The 18,915-nt window shown below is 48.1% G+C and overlaps 1 protein-coding gene across 1 annotated transcript in view; it reads right to left on the minus strand.

Moving 5' to 3' along the window:
* ERICH6B (glutamate rich 6B) overlaps positions 1-17,837 on the minus strand; it is a 63,692-nt gene extending 45,855 nt beyond the window's left edge. The window contains exons 1-3 of the mRNA XM_032315216.1: positions 17,792-17,837; positions 11,023-11,074; positions 1,078-1,455 (exon numbers count right to left, since the gene is read on the minus strand). Coding sequence (XP_032171107.1) covers positions 1,078-1,393 — 316 coding nt within the window. The 5' untranslated portion in view covers positions 1,394-1,455; positions 11,023-11,074; positions 17,792-17,837. The remainder of the gene's footprint in view (positions 1-1,077; positions 1,456-11,022; positions 11,075-17,791) is intronic.
* Between the last annotated feature and the right edge of the window lie 1,078 nt (positions 17,838-18,915).

Below are 18,915 nucleotides of genomic sequence, written 5' to 3' on the forward strand. Positions count from 1 at the left end.
AACGTGAGAATCAGCCACCTCTAACAATGGCACAAGGAGGCCATAGTCAAATAATAAAACCCAACTTCAGGAAAAGGTGGCAATCGCAGGAATGGTACTGGAAAAATGTCAGCCCTAGGGTAAGAGAATTCACTCCAAATACTCACAGCCAGGGAAAGATGAGGCCTGCCAGGGGCTCGGCAGGCACTGGGAGAAGCACTCCAGCGTGTGTGGACCTAGCAACAGATTGCGGGATGGATTCTGGGAAATAATTAGAGGTCACTGATAAAATTGAGCCCTAAGGATGTTTAGCAGAGTGCTGTTTGAAAAAGTAACAAAAACCACAGTAGAAACAATGAATGATTAATAATAATCAGGAATTGATTAACAATATTAGGGCTTGCAAATACAATACAGAGTGATGTAGCTATTAAAATGATTTGTAGAAAATTTAATAACATGAAATGTATTCCTATAAGTATGAATTCTTATAAGAATGTAATATATGTATTATATGTCCACTGCTTTTTATGATATATTTATAATTTTATGTAAATTATTATATGTAAAGCATAATATACCTTAAAAAGCAGGTGACTTTAAAGCCTGGGGAGGATATATATATATATGTATCTCCCCACATATATAAAGGGTGAAAGTGAATCCCCCCTGGGTGGTAGTGATGGTTACTTTCTTCATTTTTCTTACATGCAGTTTCTCAAACATCCACGATAAACATGTATTACCTGTGCAGTAAGGAAAAGACACAAATTATAGGGTCTGTTCGGTTTGTTTTGTGCATGAGTAGGGGTGTCCTGTTCAGTGGGCCTCTCTGCTCTGTGGGCGCGCTGCCTGGGGGCACGGCCATTGAGGCTGGGCGGAGACCTCGGTGAGTCCTGAGTGGGCCTACACACCGCGGGGGTTTTGGCAGACTGAGCTGCGGCTTTATTCCAAGTTAGATCTTTGTTCCTGGGCGCTGCGGTGAACTAGACTTGCTGTCTTTTAGGGCCCTCACCTCCCCAAGTCCCCTCCCTGACACTTTTCCTCCATACACATCCTCCTTTCCTTTCAGATACTGTCCCTCGTCCAGACACTCACCGTCTTCCAGATACTCTTCCAACAGATCCTCTGTTTCTTCCAGATGCTTTTTCTTCCGCAGATGCAGAAACCCCGGAATCTCATACAGATAGGGGTTCTCTTTCAGAAACCTTTCCTCCTCGAGATACTCTTCATCGGAATAGATTTCCTCTCCCAGATACTCACTGTCTTCGGGAGATAGATACTCTCTCTCTGAATTCTCCTCCTCCTCGCTACCTCCTTCCTCGGAACATAAGGTCTGTGTGGAGTACCGGGAGGTTGTGGGAAGGGAAAGAAGGGACGTTCCTCCCGAGGACTGATTACTTCCAGCAGACATTGGGGCAGCAGTAAGCAGAAGAGACCCTTCAGCAAACAGCTGTAGGCAGTCGCTTTACCGTCCTGGGAACCAAGAAAGGAATAGCATCCCATTAGTCGGTAATTCCCACCACACATCGCTTTAAATCCATGTTTGTTCACTCATTTCAGTCAGTAGTCGTTGGAGGGCCCTTTGAGTGTGCAGACCAGTACATGGCGGTCCATGAGAAGGCACATACAAGGAGGAACAGGGTTTTACCCTCAAGGAGCTGGTAGGAGAGATCACAACCTACGGCAACACCTTTGCAATTACTGCACAATATGAAACGAGGGAGTGGTTGTGTGTCTGGTGGTAATGTCATCAGGGAAGACTTTAAGGGATCCTTCAAGAACGATTTATCACCACAGTAAGCAAGACAGAGGATGTCTAGCAGGAGCTTGAAATCTGGCGTGCAAACAGGTTTCTAGCCACAAAGTACCAAGTGCAGTGCGAGAGGTACCAGTGGGTGGTACAGACACGGGGACCCGGGCCTCGGCCCGTGGGCAGCGAAGGGCCGCGTCGCTGGAGGTCTGCCAGGCGCGTGCTCGAGGCCCTGTGGGCTGCCCCCCCCAACCTCGCCAGAAGCTCCACCCACCGTTCATTCCCTCCGCAAACACTAATTTTTACTTCCCAGCTCGCATACACCTGGGAGTGCCTAGGCTTCCCCAGGAAGTCTTCTGTGCTCTACCCTAAGCTCCCTCTACACTCTCTGCATTTTCAGGAAAGCTTCTGTTTTGCGATATGACGTGGTTTGCTTGCACAGCTGTCTTTCCAACAGAGTGTAAAGGTCCTGAGGGCCAGAAGGATGGATTCTTGTTTAAAAATACACTTGAATCTTTCTACTCTTCTCCATCGCCACTGACTACCCGCAGTGAGCCGTGTCATTGGCCAGCGGGATTCCTGCAGCCCTTTCCAGACTGGCCTTCCTGTGACCGTGGCTACCATGCCCCAAACATTCTCCTTGGAAGAGTGTTCATGGGAACTAGAAATCAGACCATGATCTCCCGTGCTTCAGCTTCCTCCAGAGGTTTTCCCCTGTATTTGGAATACACTGTAAACACCATTCCATGTCCCCATAGGCCCTGTGAGATCTGGCACTGCCCAGGCTCTCTGACTTTATCTCCTGCCATCCCTTCCTCTGTTCTCCCACCCGTGAGTTTCTCTTGTAGCACTTACAGTATTCCTGATGACTCATCCAGTCTTTCTTTTCCACAAGACTGTCAGTGTCTCAGTGACCGTCTCTCATGCTCAATAAATCTCCAATAAATTTATGATCGGTGACTGAGCGAAGGGCCGAAGGAGTTGGCTCTAGAGTACTGGGTCCCAAAGTTTTAAAAAGGATGATACTTATTCTGCACAAGGGGATAGGTTGAAGAGGCTGTTCATTGTGGAGGCCAGGGTCCAGAATCTTCCTGTTTGCTCCAAGGACTTCATGGGTCAGTATCTTGGCCTGCCTTTTCTTTCAGATCTTAGACCAGGAAGCTCTGTTTTAGGGAACTGGCCAGATGAGATCATAGGCTCTTTTGCCGTCATGTGGGCAACATGATGCCCAACATGAGAAGTGTGAGGTGTGAAAACACTCACAGGGCGTTGGTGGGCTTATCTGTCCACCTGCAGCGCTGCTAGAACCCTTGGATTATCGGATTCTGATAGGATTAGCCTGGGGCAGTGTGGTGAACCGCCAGGGTGCTGCCCAGCTGTGGAGACTGTGGTCTACAGACAGTCTCTAACCACTAGTTCCTTCAGGAACTGCCCTGGCTGCAGAGCCACCTTCCAGAAGTTGTGCCCTTCTCAGGGCAGCCCGCATGTGGTGACTGAGCAAGGTGGGGCTGGGGGTCGGGGGGCTTTGGAGAGTGAAAGTCCGGCAGATTCTAGCAGGTCAGCTTTGACAGGCGGGCCTGCTGAGCCTGTTCCATAAGACCCTTCTCTCTGCCAGTCCTTCCCCGCCTTTCTCAGGCTTTGGTCCCAAATCCACATCTGATATGCCACTGATGGCACGTCAAAGGTCTGCATTTTTAAGTCCATTTCCAGGCCACCCACCCTGTGACAGGCAGCGTCACAAAGCATAAACTGACTGTGGGATTGGGGAAAGTGAAGGGGAAAGGCCTCAGAGGTAGTTTGGGGTTTTAGAAGGTGGGAGGCTGGGGAGTTAGCTGAGCTGCCTGGGGCAGGGTAGAGTGTCCTGGCAGAGAGGGGACTGGGTAGGAAAAGTCAAGGCAGAGTCAGTGAGTGGAGCGCTGTAGAACCCCTTATGAAACATTTTGTGCTGGGTGCTGACTGGGAAGGTGAGAGGATTAAAAACTCCCCAGGAGGCGACTCCTGTAGCCATCTACCAGAAACAATAGGGACCTCTGTCACTCAGTCACTCTGTTCCTCTGTCACTCTCAGCTCTGGAGTCTGCGCATGTGTATTCGGTAGGCTACCTCAAACGGAGCACTGTGAGCCGTAAATCCCAGAGGCGAGGGGGAGGAGATCACCGGCAAGGCAAAGGGTGAGCTATGGGCAAGTGTGGGGGCCTACAGTTCTGTCTACGGGAGCCTCCTCTGCTTTAAAGGGGCCCCTCCAGGCTTATTTTGACTTAAAATCTGAACGTGCCTGTTACTATAGCTGTGTCCTCCTGATCCCCCACTCGCCCCTGAGCCTGGCTTCCAGTGGGAGAAGGAAGGGGCTGGGGAAGATGAGAGCAATCAGAGACGGGGTCTCTCCAGCCCTACCCCGGGAACGGTGACAGCAGGGGTGGGCACAAGTCCTGCCATCAAAGGCATGCTTACACTTTAGGGTTCTCCTGTCTTTCATATTTTCTAGCTGCTCGAGATAAAAGGTCAGAATCCCCTGGCCCCTGGAACGGCCCTAAATGCATTTATCATCAGCATGCTGTCATTCAGTGTTAGGGACCTTTTTTTACCCCCGGTTTCTCACCAGGCCTTGTAAAAAGGCTCGGTCCGCTGCATTCTCATTTCAAAGATCAGAAAAGAAATTGCACTCTCGACATTCTCCCTTTAGTTCTGCTAGAAACTTGTAAGAAAAACCATCAGGCAGAAATAAATAAATATCAAGGCAACTTAATATCCAGTGTCTCAAGGCAAACATCCAGGTTTTGACTTGTGATTTGGACCACGACTCATCTTGACCCTGCTTTCTGAGACATTGCGGCTTAATTTCTGTGGTCACAACAAGAAACACCCACTCTATAATGGCCTATTATAGGTCATTACATTTTAGACTGACTTCACAAAATGGCTGTGTCAATCAAAGCCAGCTGGCAGACATTCTACTCAGCTTAAGTCGTTTAAAAAAAAAATACAGAATGAGTATTTAGAATTGGCAGAATTCACAAAAAAACAAAGAATTCCAACTTCTCCTGGAGACAGGACTCTCGGGCAACCCGGCACTGGCTTTCCCATGAGGAGACAGTGCTGCTGAGGCGAGGTTGCCTTCCTCCAACGGGGCTGAATGTTCCATTTCTGCTTCCATCCCCACCACTACCTGTCATCTGCTCAGACACCCAGGCAGCCTCCTCCTCACATAGGTCCTGTTGTTTTGTTTAGAGTAGAGCCATGGCTCTCTGTCTCTAGCAAAAGTTGGAAACTCGGGCACCTGGGTAGCTCAGTGGGTTAAGTCTCTGCCTTCGGCTCAGGTCATGATCTCAGGGTCCTGGGATCGAGCCTCGCATCAGGCTCTCTGCTCAGCAGGTAGCCTGCTTCCCGTACCACCACCCCCTGCCCCCCACCTCTCTGCCTACTTGTGTGTGCTCTGTCAAACAAATAAAATAAAATCTTGAAAAAAAAAAAAAACCAAAATGAAACACAGAGTTTGGACTACATGAAGGTTTAACTGTAGCTTTGCCACCTTAAAAAAGTTAGAAACCAAAAGATACACTAAAAGGACAGATGTTTCTCCCACTTTGCCTACTCATGCACTGGCTTTATCTTTCTGGCCCCAGAGAGAGATGGGGTCTTTGCTCCAGGCTCTTTGGTGCCATCATTACACAGGTCAGCACTGAACGCCCTGCCTACCATGACTGGCACGTAATAGGCACTTGGTAATACTTGTTGAGTGAAGAAATGAAAGGGCAGAGCAAAGTTTTAATAAAAGACTATGTGCTTTGCCAAGTATATTTACTGATTATGTGCATATGCTCATTTAATGAAGAGGGGTAGAACTTTATATCAGAGGTCACCGTAGGACCACAGTCTTGGAAACTTAGATCATTGTAACCCTTTCCACACTGCACTGTAAGTAAGAGGCCAGCTGATTTCTCTATAGTGATTTTTTTTTGGGATCTCAGTTTTCATTCTGAGAGGTTGAGGCCAGGATCCCCAAACATTCTTGGTTTGAAATATATGAGGAAGACATAACTGGCTGATCTCATGAAAAATAACCACCACCTCTGGCTTCGAAGTGAGTGACCCAAAGAAAGGCTCCGTGTTCTGGTTCTGGTTTTTTAGATAAAGGGATTAGTCGGGTTTCCCCACTGGTTTCTAAGAGGGGAAGGTGGTGTTGCTCCTAAGTTGTTTTTTGTCCCTCTGCCTGGGGCCGTGGCCCTGCAGACTTGCTGCTGGGCTTCATGCTTTGGAAATCAAGTGCAAGCAAAGGAACTTGCCGTCGGGTGGGAACAAAGTCCTTGGGGCAGGAAAATGGACTGCTCCGTGAGAATGAGTACGTTTGCTTTGTACAGCGCTTGAGGCCCTATGTGATGGCCCTGGGCAGTGAGAGGATGGAAGGATATACTGGGGCATGATTTCCCAGTTTGACCAGCACAGGTGTCCTCCCCTCACACCTCCCTCCAGTCCGCCTCCGCTCTCAGGACATCAGTACTGCGATGTTTCTGGGGAAGCCACCCAGGGATCTCAGTGGACCCTTGGTCTGCTAGCACCAAATGGCGGTTCTTTGTCATCACTATCCTCCCGCTTTGCGTTCTCAAAATAAAGGAAGGCTCTGGCTTCTCTGACAGGGAAGGCAGTTGGAGGTCCAAGTGCCCTCTGGTCTCTGCACAGGGTCCCTAGAGGGGCCTCCGTCTTGGTGTCCAGCTCCCTACCTCAGCCAGGTCTCCCTTGCCAGACCTCCCCTCCCCCAGGGTCCTGTGCACACCTGTGGATGGACCCTTCCAGGTCCAGCCCTGCCAGCCCCCCTGTACTCCAGCAGGGGGTGCAGCTTTATAGACTGGCCATTTCCTGGTCAAAGACTCAACACTGTTTCCCACAGAACTGCTGCAGAGGGTCAGCAGAGGAGGGGTCTGAGTGGAAATGGAAAGGGAGAGTTGAAGCAGGAATGAGAAACTTCTAGAAGAGCAGGGGGGCATGGAGGTCAGGATCTGGGGCCAGGTTTCCTGGGGTCAAATCCAGCCTGGCCACTTACATGTGACTTCAAGTGAGTTTCTGAACTCTCCTCTGACACAAGTTCCTAACTAGCACCGAATATAAGTGTGTGTGAGTGTATGTGGTGTCCGTGCCTTATTTAGTTCGTGGTATCGGGAGAGAGTAGAGACTGCTTTCCGCTCCCCTACTCCCTGGTAGTGACTGCAGCCTAGTGAGAGGGTGGGGGATTAGAGTCTGTCTGTCGTTCAGTCCAGGTCTTGGCTGCTGGGCCCTGGAGGAAAGATGGCCGCACGCATTGCCAGAAGCACCCTCACCCTCTGGAGGCTGAAACCCTCCCTGGAAGACTGCCTGGCCCATGGGAATTTTACGGTGATGTCTTTCTTGGCCAGGACATAACATTCTGCATTGTGAGTCAGTCCGCTTCCTGACTCTCAGCCCTGATCTCAGGAAGCTGTTATCTAGAAACAAGAGATGGCCTGGCGGAGGCTGCTCGTTCAGCTTTCACACGGCTGTGATTCAGCAGGGCTCGAACTTCGTCGGGGCCTTTCTCTGACTTCCACTCTGTCGTGCATCCTTTTCATCCCTGGGGGAGCCACCATAAAGGGTTCTCACTCCTCTTCCCCCTTGACAGCCTTTGAAGTGTATGGAGGTAGCAGGCAGACCTTTCTCCAGGGCCCCGGGCTCAGATCTCCCACTCCTTCTCCACACCTCTGCTTGACATCAGCCAGGCCACCCAGACTTGCTGGGCCCAAACTGCAATCCTGCTCTTCCTCCCTGGGCCCCTCAGCTGCCGACAGAGTCCTGGAGTCATCCCTTCTTTCCTCCTCACCCTGCAGCCCGGCCACCAAGAAGTGAAGCTGGCTCCTCCTTCAAAGGGTTTCCCACCCATCCCCAGCTAATCAGCGCCCCATCTTGCCCCAACTGCCATAGCCCTCTGCTAGCGGCTGATTCTCCGCAGGTAAAACCACGGTCCCCTCAAGTCACCCCTCTGCATAAAACCCTGCAATTGCTCACATCTTGCACTGAAAGGCAAAGCCCTTTCAGGCCTGCAGGGCCTTCCCGCCTGGCCCCCATCACCTCTCCTACGTGTCTCCTCCTGCCCTCTCCCCTCCTTCCATTCCTGCCACCCTGGTCTCAGTGTTGTCCCAAACATTGCCAGGCGCTGTTCTACCTGAGGCCTTCGCTCTACTGTCCCCTGAGCCCCGTTCCCTGGGAACCCTGACCCTTCTGCTCTTTCCTTACTTGCTCTAATTTTTCCTTTTTCTTCCAGAGCATTTATCACTTTCTAACACACTGAGAACTTGATTCATTAATATACGCATTGCCTGTCTCCTCTCACTGAAATGTAAATTTCCTGAGCACAGGGATCTTTGTTTTTGTCACTGATTTGCCCAAGTGCCTTGAACTGTGCCCCACACGGAGTAGGAAATAATAAACATTGAATGAATGTGTGAAGCCTGATCCCTCCCAGTCCAGAGCCCAGGCCCAGTGTGAGCGTAGCCATCTCCCCGACACCATGGGCCATGCCTGAGAACACTTAGCCTGAGGCTCTGTTAGTGCATTCAGAGCTCTGACTCCAATAGGATGATGGGTCCGTTTCCTATCTCACCGGGACTTAACATCTTCTTCAGCTCCTCTCTGATATTTTTTTTTTTTTGGACTGCCATTCATTTCTGAACTCTCCCAGCTTCCTAGTATGTGTGTCTTCATGAAATCACTGATACAAATGTCAAACCAGAGAGCCCCAAGGACACCAGCCAAATCTGTCCTGCCATCTTCATCCATCAGTCAGGAGAGGTTGGGGGAAGGGAATGAACATTTCCATGTCAGCCACTGCTCTGGCCTCCTTAGTCTGTATAACAACCCCTAACGGAGGCACAGTCATCTCCTCTTTATAGATGGGGGAATGGGGCTCTGCGTTTAAGGGAATCATAAGGGCTTACAATCTTTAGAGGGTCACAGTGCCAAAAAATAGTTTACAGAAAGAAATTGGTTTTTTTCCTGAGCATCAAAAAGCTGAAGTGGGGAGAAATATCTTACTACATTGTTTGCTGAGGAAAAAAAAGGAGAGCGAGAGAGAGGGCCTTTTTAAGGAATAAGGCAGCTTTCTCTAGGCAGCTGGCAGGACCTAGTCTTTGAGGCTCCTCCCCCTCCGCCCTGAGAGCCCACCTGCCTGAGGCTCCTCCTCTTGGCTCTCTGAGCACGACCCCCCCCCCCCCTTCTTTGGCTCCCTGGGACTTGCCTTCCCTCAAGATTTCCCCACTTCGCTAAGGCATGGTCAGAGAAATCCAGTTCCATGTGACTTGCTCTTTAGGGATCCGTGCTACTTATCACCTCTCCCAAGTGCTTCCAAACTCTTACAGGAAATGTTCTAGAATTGTGCCCAGCATCAATATCAGACTCACTGGGACTTAATTTGCCACATCTGCCTTTTCTTCTCCTTTTGTCTAAATCAGGACAATATTCTCCTGTTTCTAGATTTGGGGTTCTACTCCCATTCTCTAAGCTCCAACTATTTGTATAATCCTTTAATTATACCAGTAAATGGGCCTGATTGAATTTGTTCATTATGGCATCCTTGAGAGACAAACACGATTATCACCATTTTACAGTCAATAGTCAGGTTCCAAGAAATCAAATGATTTGGTTGGTTAAGGTCAGACAAGTAAAAAGTGACCAAACTAGCATCTGGACAAAAGTGTGCCATTGCAGAATGGTACCCCCCTTGCCCCCCACCCACTATCTTGTGGGTTGAGGGACTGTGTTCTTGGGAGGGCAGCACTTCCTGGGGCACTGGCTTCAGTTCTCAGCACCCTCCTACCACCCCAGGTTAAACAATCAAATTCTGTGATAAAGTATGCAGGATGAGGTGAGGGGGCGCAGGGGAAATGAGGTTTGTGTCATTACTGAGAATTTCCTATGTGCCTGAACAGAATAAGGTATTTTACTTTTTTTTTTTTAAACTTAAAGATTCATAAAAATCAAGTAAAGTGTTACTATCCTATTTTTTCAACTTAGAAAACCAGAACTCACATTTTTGGGTTTCTACCCTGTCTAATTCCAAGTCAAAACCATGCTGCAAAGAGGCGAGAAAGATATGTCATCTTTCCAGTTTTGACAACTCAACTTCTTAGCGATTCCCTTAAGCGGAGAGGCCCGAATGGCAATTATTTAGAAGACCCGAAAAATATTATTTAGGGTTTCTATTTGCTAAAGGAAAATTCATTTAGATGGGAAAACATCCCCAGTTAAAAGTTTCCTGGACTAATCTCGAAGAGTCATATAGAATGCCTTTGAATTGACTTCCCTCAGATCTTCAAAATTATATGAAATGAAGTGGGATTATTGAGAACTGTTTTAATAGATGATATATTCATTTTCAGGTAGTTCAATTTAGGCTCTCAGTAGAAGTGTATTTTGGGTGTGCCCAGTGGACACTAGCCGTGTACTGAGGTATTATGTTCTCAGCTCATGGGAGCACACATGGAGGTGCCTGACGGGGCCATGGGCAGCAGATGACAAGAGATGTGTCACTGTCTTGGTTGTGCTTCAAGCTGAATGTGGGATTTTGAGTATGTTCCCTGTGTCTCCCCCCTTGTGTCTAGGCTTCTTGTCTCATTTGTTATCTCAGTTGGTTGATCTAGAAGGGCTCTGGGTTCCTTCTGGGCCTACAAATCTAAGGACTGTCTCTTATTTAAAAGCCTTAGGGCAAGTTGGGTTGTGGCATTCAGGTTTGTTTCTGATTTAGACTGTCCTTATGGTGATTGTGGCCTAAATACATGTCAACCCTAGAGGGGCCTGGGGCAGCACCCTGTGGTAAATCTTACTAGTATTTCTATAGCCAAACATGTACATTTTCACAGTAAGTAGGATAAAGAGAAACTTTAAATGGCTCCACATCAGTGTAGGTTGGATTTTGCTTTGAACCAAGTTCTAGCAGTTCAGGTTTTGTGGTCAAATGAGTTGGCCACAAACTTACCAAAAAGACTCTCAGTTGTCAGAAATTTTTTTGGATTTCAAAATTGGTGGACATTTGGCTCTTGCGTTATATTTCTTGTTGGTGGTCACATCTGGGAATTACCTAATGTAGTGTTCTTGATAGGAAATGCAAGGAGCTTAAAAATTACTAGAGGAAAATAAAATCCACTTTGTGGAGCTCCATTGCTATTTCTGGGATTACAGGGTGTCTAACAGGGAGGACAGTGTGAATTATATGCAATCATGACCGTGCAGCCTTCAACACCTGGGAACAACAGGGGTTATGACCAATTACGCTCATGGCTCCATACTTACGATGTCAGGGAGTGAACTGAGTCCAAGCCAAGAGATTTTTCAATAATAACAGCTGAAAGAAAAACGTTTTCTGGTTAGCTCTTAGTTATCTGAAAAATTAGCCAGAGAATACCTTAATCTCTAAGAATATTAGAAAATGGCTATTTTTCCTATGCTAATTTAGAATGGTTTACTTTTGTGCTACAGTGCATTTCTTCATTAACCTTCCTTGGTCAGTAGCTCTCCTTGAATCTTCACCATGGAAATCAAACCTAAGCAGCCCTCACTTACAGAACCTCCCTTTCCATCTCCCCACTCCTCCCCATCTCTAAATGGTTTGACCCATCTGAGCACTGATGCTCCCTGGGCACTGCAGAGAACTCACAAGATGCTGTAGTAGATTTTAAATTTTTGAAGAAAATAGCAATACTCAGCATCTGTTGGGTAGTGTATGAAAACCTAATTTTTGATTATGCTGTCTTCCTTTTAATTATGGCATATTTTGCAAAGCTGGGTTTTTGGCAGTTGTTGAGATAAAAAGCAAGTAACACGCAGAAATTAGTGTGGAGTAGAAAATGAGGATGGCCATGTGCAATCAGCTTCCAAGATCGGAGAAATCACGCAATGCCCAATGAGCACACACGTTCTGTTAGAAGGTCATCATGGCTATTCAAGAATGAAATTAAAGTGTAATTTATTCTTTCAGTTTCTATAGTAAGTTGTGACATAAATCTGTGACATAAAGATGCAACACAATATTTATTATTTAGATATAACTAATAAATGAAAACTGTACAGATTTCTTTGGGTGTAGGGGGGTGCCATGAAAAATTCACTGAGCCACTAAGGGTGCCATGAGCTGAGAAAGTTTGGGAACCTCTTATATAATTCATATACTTGCTCAGATATAGAAATTTGGAGTCATCCTTGATTCCTTCTTATTTTGTCCTCCCAAATCTACTAATCAATCATTAAGTCTTCTTGGCACTGTCTTCCAAAAAATGTTCTGAATCCTTCCTTCGGTCTGCTACTGCTGTGCTCACCCTTGTCTAGCCCATCACTTCTACATCTACTTCTGTGCTTTGGTTCTTGCTCTCCGATAATCCACTCTTCAGAGGCAAGCTTATTATTATTATTATTATTATTATTATTATTATTATTATTATTTTGGAAAAGATTTATTTATTTACTCTAGGGGGATAGAATGTGTTGTATGTGTGTAAGCAAGCGCTCATGGGGGAGGTACAGAGGGAGAGAGAGAGAATCCCAAGCAGACTCCCTGCTGAGTGTGGAGCCTGACACGGGGGTTGATCTCACAACACTGAGATCATGACCTGAGCCGAAGTCAAGAGTTGGACATTTAACTGACTGAGTCACCCAGGCACCATTCTACTCCTGCCACCTAGAATGATGCCTGGCACATAGGAGGAGGTTAGTAAATATTTGTTAAAATGAATAAATGGGTGATTATTTCACATACTTGTAACTTTGGATCATTCACTGATGACTCTTAATGGAAGAGATCCAGAATTTGTGTCCAGAGGGAGGAAGTCAGTAATTTCATTTACTGATATGTTTGTATGTAAAAATACACTTATATGCAAAATATGTTTTACAAACCAGGTAATCTAATCAAGAATTTCCTATATTTTCCAGAAAGAGACAACTGATTGTTATCCTATATGAACTCCATTTTTCTTAGCGGTACTGATGGTTTATCATAAATTTATATGGAATTGGGTAATTAATGAACAACTCCATCATTTCATTTGTTATCTTTTGTAATAGGCAAGCTCCTCCTACCCCTTCTTTTTCTTTCCTCTTTTCAAATTAGGAAAATGAGATAGAGATGTATTAAGGGAACATTTCTACAACAACAGCATTAAAAAAAAAATTATTTGAGAGAGAGTGAGCAAGAATACACATGCAGGGGGGAGAGGCAGAGGGAGAGGGAGAAACATGTTCCCTCATGAGCAGGGAGCCTCATGCAGGACTCGATCCCAGGACCCTGGGATCTTGACCTGAGCTGAAGGCAGATGCTTTAACCAACTAAACCACCTAGGCGCCCTCTATAATGACAGGATTAAACAAAACATGGGAATGACATGATCTGGCCTACATCCACCAATGTGTTTTCTTAGACAACACCAAATCCAGGAAGGGGGCACAGGCAGAGACAGCAGGATCAGGCATGGAATTATTCAACATCTCTGGCAAACAGCAGTGGGATTAAACCGAGATTTCTTTAATGAGATTAATTCTGAAATACTAAGAGCAGTTTGGCATATCCCCCAAAGCACAAAGCATTTGTATCTATATAAGATTAAAGGAGTTTTCACACAAAGCAATTTTCTTTTTCAACATCAAAGCGATGCTTCAGAGGGGTTGTTGCTTGAAGGAGGCACACTGCAAGAAATGTGTTTCTTTATAAAAAAGATGGTTGGCTCAGCCAGGAATTGTATATGAGGCTTTCATTACCCGGGACAGACAGAGCATTGTTCTTCAAATCACAGGATTATGGAGAAAAGGAGACCAGGGGTTAGGAATCAGGTTGACAAACATCCCAGACAGGTGGTTACCCAGTGATAACCTTGGATTTCCAGGGATGGGAGCTCAGTGCTTCCCAGAGTTGGACAGCTCTTATAAACAATAAATAATGGCAATGATGCTGGTAATAATGATAAGAAAGATCACAGCCACCATTTCTATGTGTGAGACAGTGTATTTAGCACATAACACATTACACAGACTTCTGTTAAATCTTCCTCCCTTGGGCTTTCAACCAGCCTTCCCGGGTCTGTTCTCTGGAGCTACTCACAACAGATTTGCTCTACAGAGAGCTACAAATATTCAAAGGTAGCTCTTATGTACTGTACCTTTTTTTGGGGGGGGGGTTTGTTGTTGTTTGTTTTGTTTTGCTAAACTTATTTTTGAAACTGATAACCAGTATTCATGTGGGTCAGTATTAAATTTCATCTTGCTGGCCCCTGCCTCACCCTTCCAGGCTGCTCAAATATGTGTGAATCTGAGTCTATCATTCAGTGCTTATTAATCAGACCTCCTAAAATGTGCCAGTGAAAATGATGAGCTTGCAAGGATCCCTCCTATCCCTTTTTCCTTTCTTCTTTTCCTCTTTCTTCCACAAACAACCGACTTTGTACGTGCCAGATACTGTCAGGCATTGGGACTGCAAGATTGCGTAAGGCGTATCTGTAGACCTCAAGATCTTGCTTAAGCAGGGAAACAAAAATAAATTAAAGTACAGTATAGTATGATTAGGTCATGAATGAAAACAGAGGAGGAGCATGTCAGCTGGACGAGTGTCTGTAAGGGGAGAGAATAGGGAGCGAGAAAGCCAGCACTATGCCTGGCTTCTAGGGTGTGGGGCCCGCGAGGGAAACAGGCAGTCCCCACTTAATTCAAAGTGAGCCAAAGGATGTTCTGGGGTTGGGAGGGCAGGGGATAGGCTTTAGCCACCATAAAGACATGGAAAGAGGATTCTGTGTAGAGGGAGGAGGTGAGGGGAGCTTGTTTATGAAGCGGCTATGCCACTACTGCTCAGCGATACAGACCCTTCTCTCTCCTACCTGCCTAACCAGGGTGTCTCCTCCCTTCCCCCGGGTGGACCTCCCTACAAAATTAAGTTCAGCTGGCTTGGCTAGTGGGTCTAAGTGTTCACACGGTAGACTGGAGAGGCAGGGAGCATTCTAGATTTCAATGAGACACCAGGGAGACACAATATGAAAGAGGAAGAGGGTTATTTGTGACCTGAAAATGCCGTTAGTCACTGGAAAAGCTGCTAAGACTGAGACCGAAGGGACTTTTTATTATGATTGCTTGTGGGGTTCTAACAAGCGTAATTACCCAGTCATTTAGAATGTAACTATGAAGACTGAAATCCTCAGGAATCAAGGCAGAATGGCTTATCTACTCATGTTCAGAGTCCAGGATGGTGCTGGGAGCCTGCAAGCTCCCAGGTGTTAGGAATTTTGTAGGACAGAGAACAGGTGCCCTTGGCAGACCTATTATCCCATGTTGGCCCCACGGCCTGTTCGAAGAGGGATATCTCTGAGACAGTGAGCCCTTTCTAAAGAGAGAAACCTCAGCAGCCAAGAGGCGATGAGGTCCCATGAATTAGTGGGTTCTGGCCATTGTTAGGTGCTCAATCTCTCCTCAGTGCCTCCTGGAATTCCTGCAACTGTAGATGGTTGGTGGCCCAGATGGGTTTGATGAGGACTGAGGAGCTCCACTTGTTGTCAGTTCAGAAAATTATGGCCTGGGTGAAGAGTGCCGGTAGTGTTAATTACCCGTGTGAACACGGTTTGGTGTAGCTCTCTGGGCAGAGTGCAAGGCTGTAGGCGCACGCACAGACCTGAGCTCTAAAAGCACAGCTCGAAGATGGGGACAGACATGGAGCTGAGGTTTATCACAGTCACGCCTGAAAACAGGACTCTGGGGTTTCACTTGATTTGGAACCGAGAAGGAAGTTCAGGACCTGGGTGTGCTGCTTAAGCATCCCTTTGTTCTAAAAAGGTAAAGGCATCTGTCAAGAAGGGGGAGGATCTTTGGAGTTGGGAGGGATGAAGTACCCAAAGGAAACAAACTCTTTGTTCTTAGGCCAGCACGCCCTGGTTTTGGTGGGATGGGAAGAACAGAGGTAGGTTGTTTGTCCACTAGGAGATTCTAAGCCACACAACCTGAAGTGAAGAGGTCAGTAAACCCTTAAGATTCCAGGAGAGGGCCAGCAAGTGCTAGATGAGGACTCATGGCTGCCAAGGCCTTGCCTAATTGTGTATTTCAGTCCAGCAGAGCAGAGGAGGGAGAGCAGGGCTTCACTTGTCTTACTGGGCAGGAGAAGCCTCGGGCATTGGTAGACAGTTGTATGTGCTCCTTTCAAGAAGATAATGAAGAGAGATTTGATTTTAGAACAGTCCGGCTTATTCCGAGCACTTCCTGAAGGCTCGTGCATTTCCTATCAATCCTCCATGTTCCTAGCAGGCGGCCCTGTTAGCAGTGTTTTATTACTGAACATGAAGAATCAACTCTGGAGAAGGCCAGGGGTTTGGCTGGCCACGGAGTGCCCCTAGTCCCAGTGGCAGCGGCCAATATCTCCGGAGCTGGGACTGAGGGATCAGTCTAGTGACCTGTCCTCCTGGGCGGGGCGTCCTCCTGGGCGGGGCGTCCTCCTGGGCGGGGCGTCCTCCTGGGCGGGGCGTCCTCCTGGGCGGGGCGTCCTCCTGGGCGAGGCTTCTGTCTCCTCTTGGTTTTGTACTTCAGCATATTCATAGTCCTACTTTCTTTTCTGGAGGACGGGGTACACACTGACGCCAACTCTTCCAGAGCGGGATTTCTTTTTGGGGGTCCTAGCTGGCTTTGGAATTTCCTAAAGCACGTTGAAGTCTGTTCATCCTCCAAAACCCAACGGCTTAAAGTCACCTCCTCTGTGAAGAGGAGCAAGCTCCTCTGAAAGGACTGTACCCCCCATTCCCCCTCCAAATCCCCCCCACCCCGAAGTTCTCTCATGCCCTTTCCTTTCCGCACTGTTGGCGTTTGTGTGCTGATCTGCCTCAGCCACGGGGTTGGCAGCCTTGCACAATTCCTGGCACGTGGCAGGATTTCCACAGAAGTCCGTGGTTGGGATAGATGCTCCCTAGGAAGAAAAAGCACACAGGAGCCTGGGGGCACATGCAGTTTCTGGTTTGCAACCTGGAGCTGGGCTGGGCGCGGGTGGCGGTGCTCAGACAGCAAAACCGCCGCTGTGGTAGAGAATGGAGTGGGTCACGGGAGCTTGGGTATGACTGGGGTGCTGCCAGCAGAGGCTCGGGAACTCTGGCTGTGGCCAGCGGAGAAGCCTCGTTTCTGTGAAGGAACCGGGTAAATGCAAGCCCTTTTGTTGCCGTGGCGGTTTCTAACCTCTCTAACTGGCAGGATTCTTGGCTGAAGGCAACTGCCTTCCCTCTTGGGGGAACAACTGGATGGCCCGCTTTGGTGAGTTCCATGATGCCATGCCTGGAGTGATCTGGATCCACATTTGAACATGCCAGGGGACAGGCACAGAAGTCAAACAAGTCTTTTGACCTCCCTTCGACCAATCAGTGCAATTTTTAACAGAATAGACACCCCAGTGTACTCATTAAAACATCATTTCCTAAGGCCCTTTTTATAAATAGAATTTCAAATATATCCAGGTTTGAACATGCAGGGAGGGTGGCCTCGAGCAGGCACTGGACCGAGAACACCTGTGGGACACCAGTCGGGGCGCGCCTCACCATCTCCCTGCAAGATTAGGACCATTGTTTCTCTCCCATTTTAGAGGTGGGGGAAAGGGATGCAGGGAAACCCAATGAATGGTTTGCTTTGGGCCGCAGGAACAGGTTTGTGGGCAAGGCTGGAGTTTTCCATCTCCGGAATTCTTTTTCTGCTTAGCTGGCTGGGCTATGCTGGCCGGAAAGGAAGAAGTCATACCATCCACAGCCATAGTTTTTCCTTAAAATGCAGAGCCAGAAGGCTCCCTGGAGTGGCAGGGGCCCAGTCCTCCTCTGTTTGTAGTAATATTAGGAGCCAACACCGCCCTTTACAGAGGGAGGAAAAGCGGAGCAGGGGCAGAAAGGCCAACAGAGGGAGGGGCAGAAAAAGGGGAGAGACACAAAGAAGGTTGCCTGTGGATGCTTCTGTGTTTTCTGGACCCCCTCCCACCTCCACACCGCTCCCAGTCCCCACCGGCCAGGCGGGGGCTGGAGGAGGGAGTCCCGGCTCCTACACACTCGTTGGCTAAGGTGCGAAGCCTTACCCAAGCCGGACAGCCGCGCAGATCCCCACAAAGTCCCGGGGCTGCTCGCGTTTGTTTTAGTTCCTCGTTACCATGGGAACGGTGCCCCCACGCCGGGGCGGGGGTGGGGGGTGGTGGTGGTGGTTTGGTAGTGGCGGGTTGGTTCCCAGCCTCCACGCTCTCTCGGCTTCCCTCCGCCAGCCTCTCTGCCCCTGGGGAGGTGCCCGGGCCACGGGGCAGTGGCTGGACAGAAAGTTGTGCTCGTTATTTGCGCCACGGCCCACTGCGTCAGGTGTCCCCGTAATGGAACATGCAGCCCACGAACGTTTGCGGGAGGCTGGCGGCCGCCCTATTGCCCATCCACCCTGGGCTCCTGGGTAGGAAAGGACCGGCAAGCACTGGGTGCAATTTTCTTTTTGTTGTGTTATTTATTTAACGGTACGTAACTTTTATAGCTTTGTTTTCCTAATTACAAAATCGTGCTGCATGGTTAACTTTCCTGAATCCGGGGGCCCAGGGCTGGGCTTGGTGGGCTGCTGTTTAGATGGAAGGACCGAGGGGACTGGGGAGTGGGAGGGTGGTCTGTGGCTCCCAGAGCTGACAGCTTTGAACTCAGTCAGGTCTGCCTATGGGCTGCAGGGTAGGTTAGAGGGGAGGGCAGGTGGGTGTATTCCCGGGAGACACCCTGAGTAGATTCATCTGGGCTGGTCCCCAGGCCAAAGACCTCCAAGAAGCCTTGAGGACAGCAGCTCCTCTGCTCTCTCTGGGGCACTTTTGGGAGGTCTGGGGAGGTTGGTCACTACCTGAAGAGGACAGAGTCCGTAAGAGGAAGCCGGTGACGTTCACATGTTCTGGCCACTCTGAGTGGATTTGTGGGGAGTTGCAGAGTGGCCCAGTGGGGGCAAGGAGGCCTGGTCAGTTGTCGCAGACAGTTTGGAAGAAAAGGTCCTGGATCTTCGAAATGTTAGTTATTTTCTGTGATTTCTTCTCCCATTCTAAACAAATCATCACATTTGCACCTACATTTATAATTTTAAATTCTTTTTTCGAAGAGGGTTCATCATATCGTGTAAGTTCAGGCATCCACAAACCCTGAAGAATCATGAGCACCCCGTGCATACCAGCGGTGTTGTGGGTTTCTTCAT

This window comes from Mustela erminea, chromosome 15 (assembly GCF_009829155.1).
Source record: "Mustela erminea isolate mMusErm1 chromosome 15, mMusErm1.Pri, whole genome shotgun sequence".
Taxonomy (NCBI): domain Eukaryota; kingdom Metazoa; phylum Chordata; class Mammalia; order Carnivora; family Mustelidae; genus Mustela; species Mustela erminea.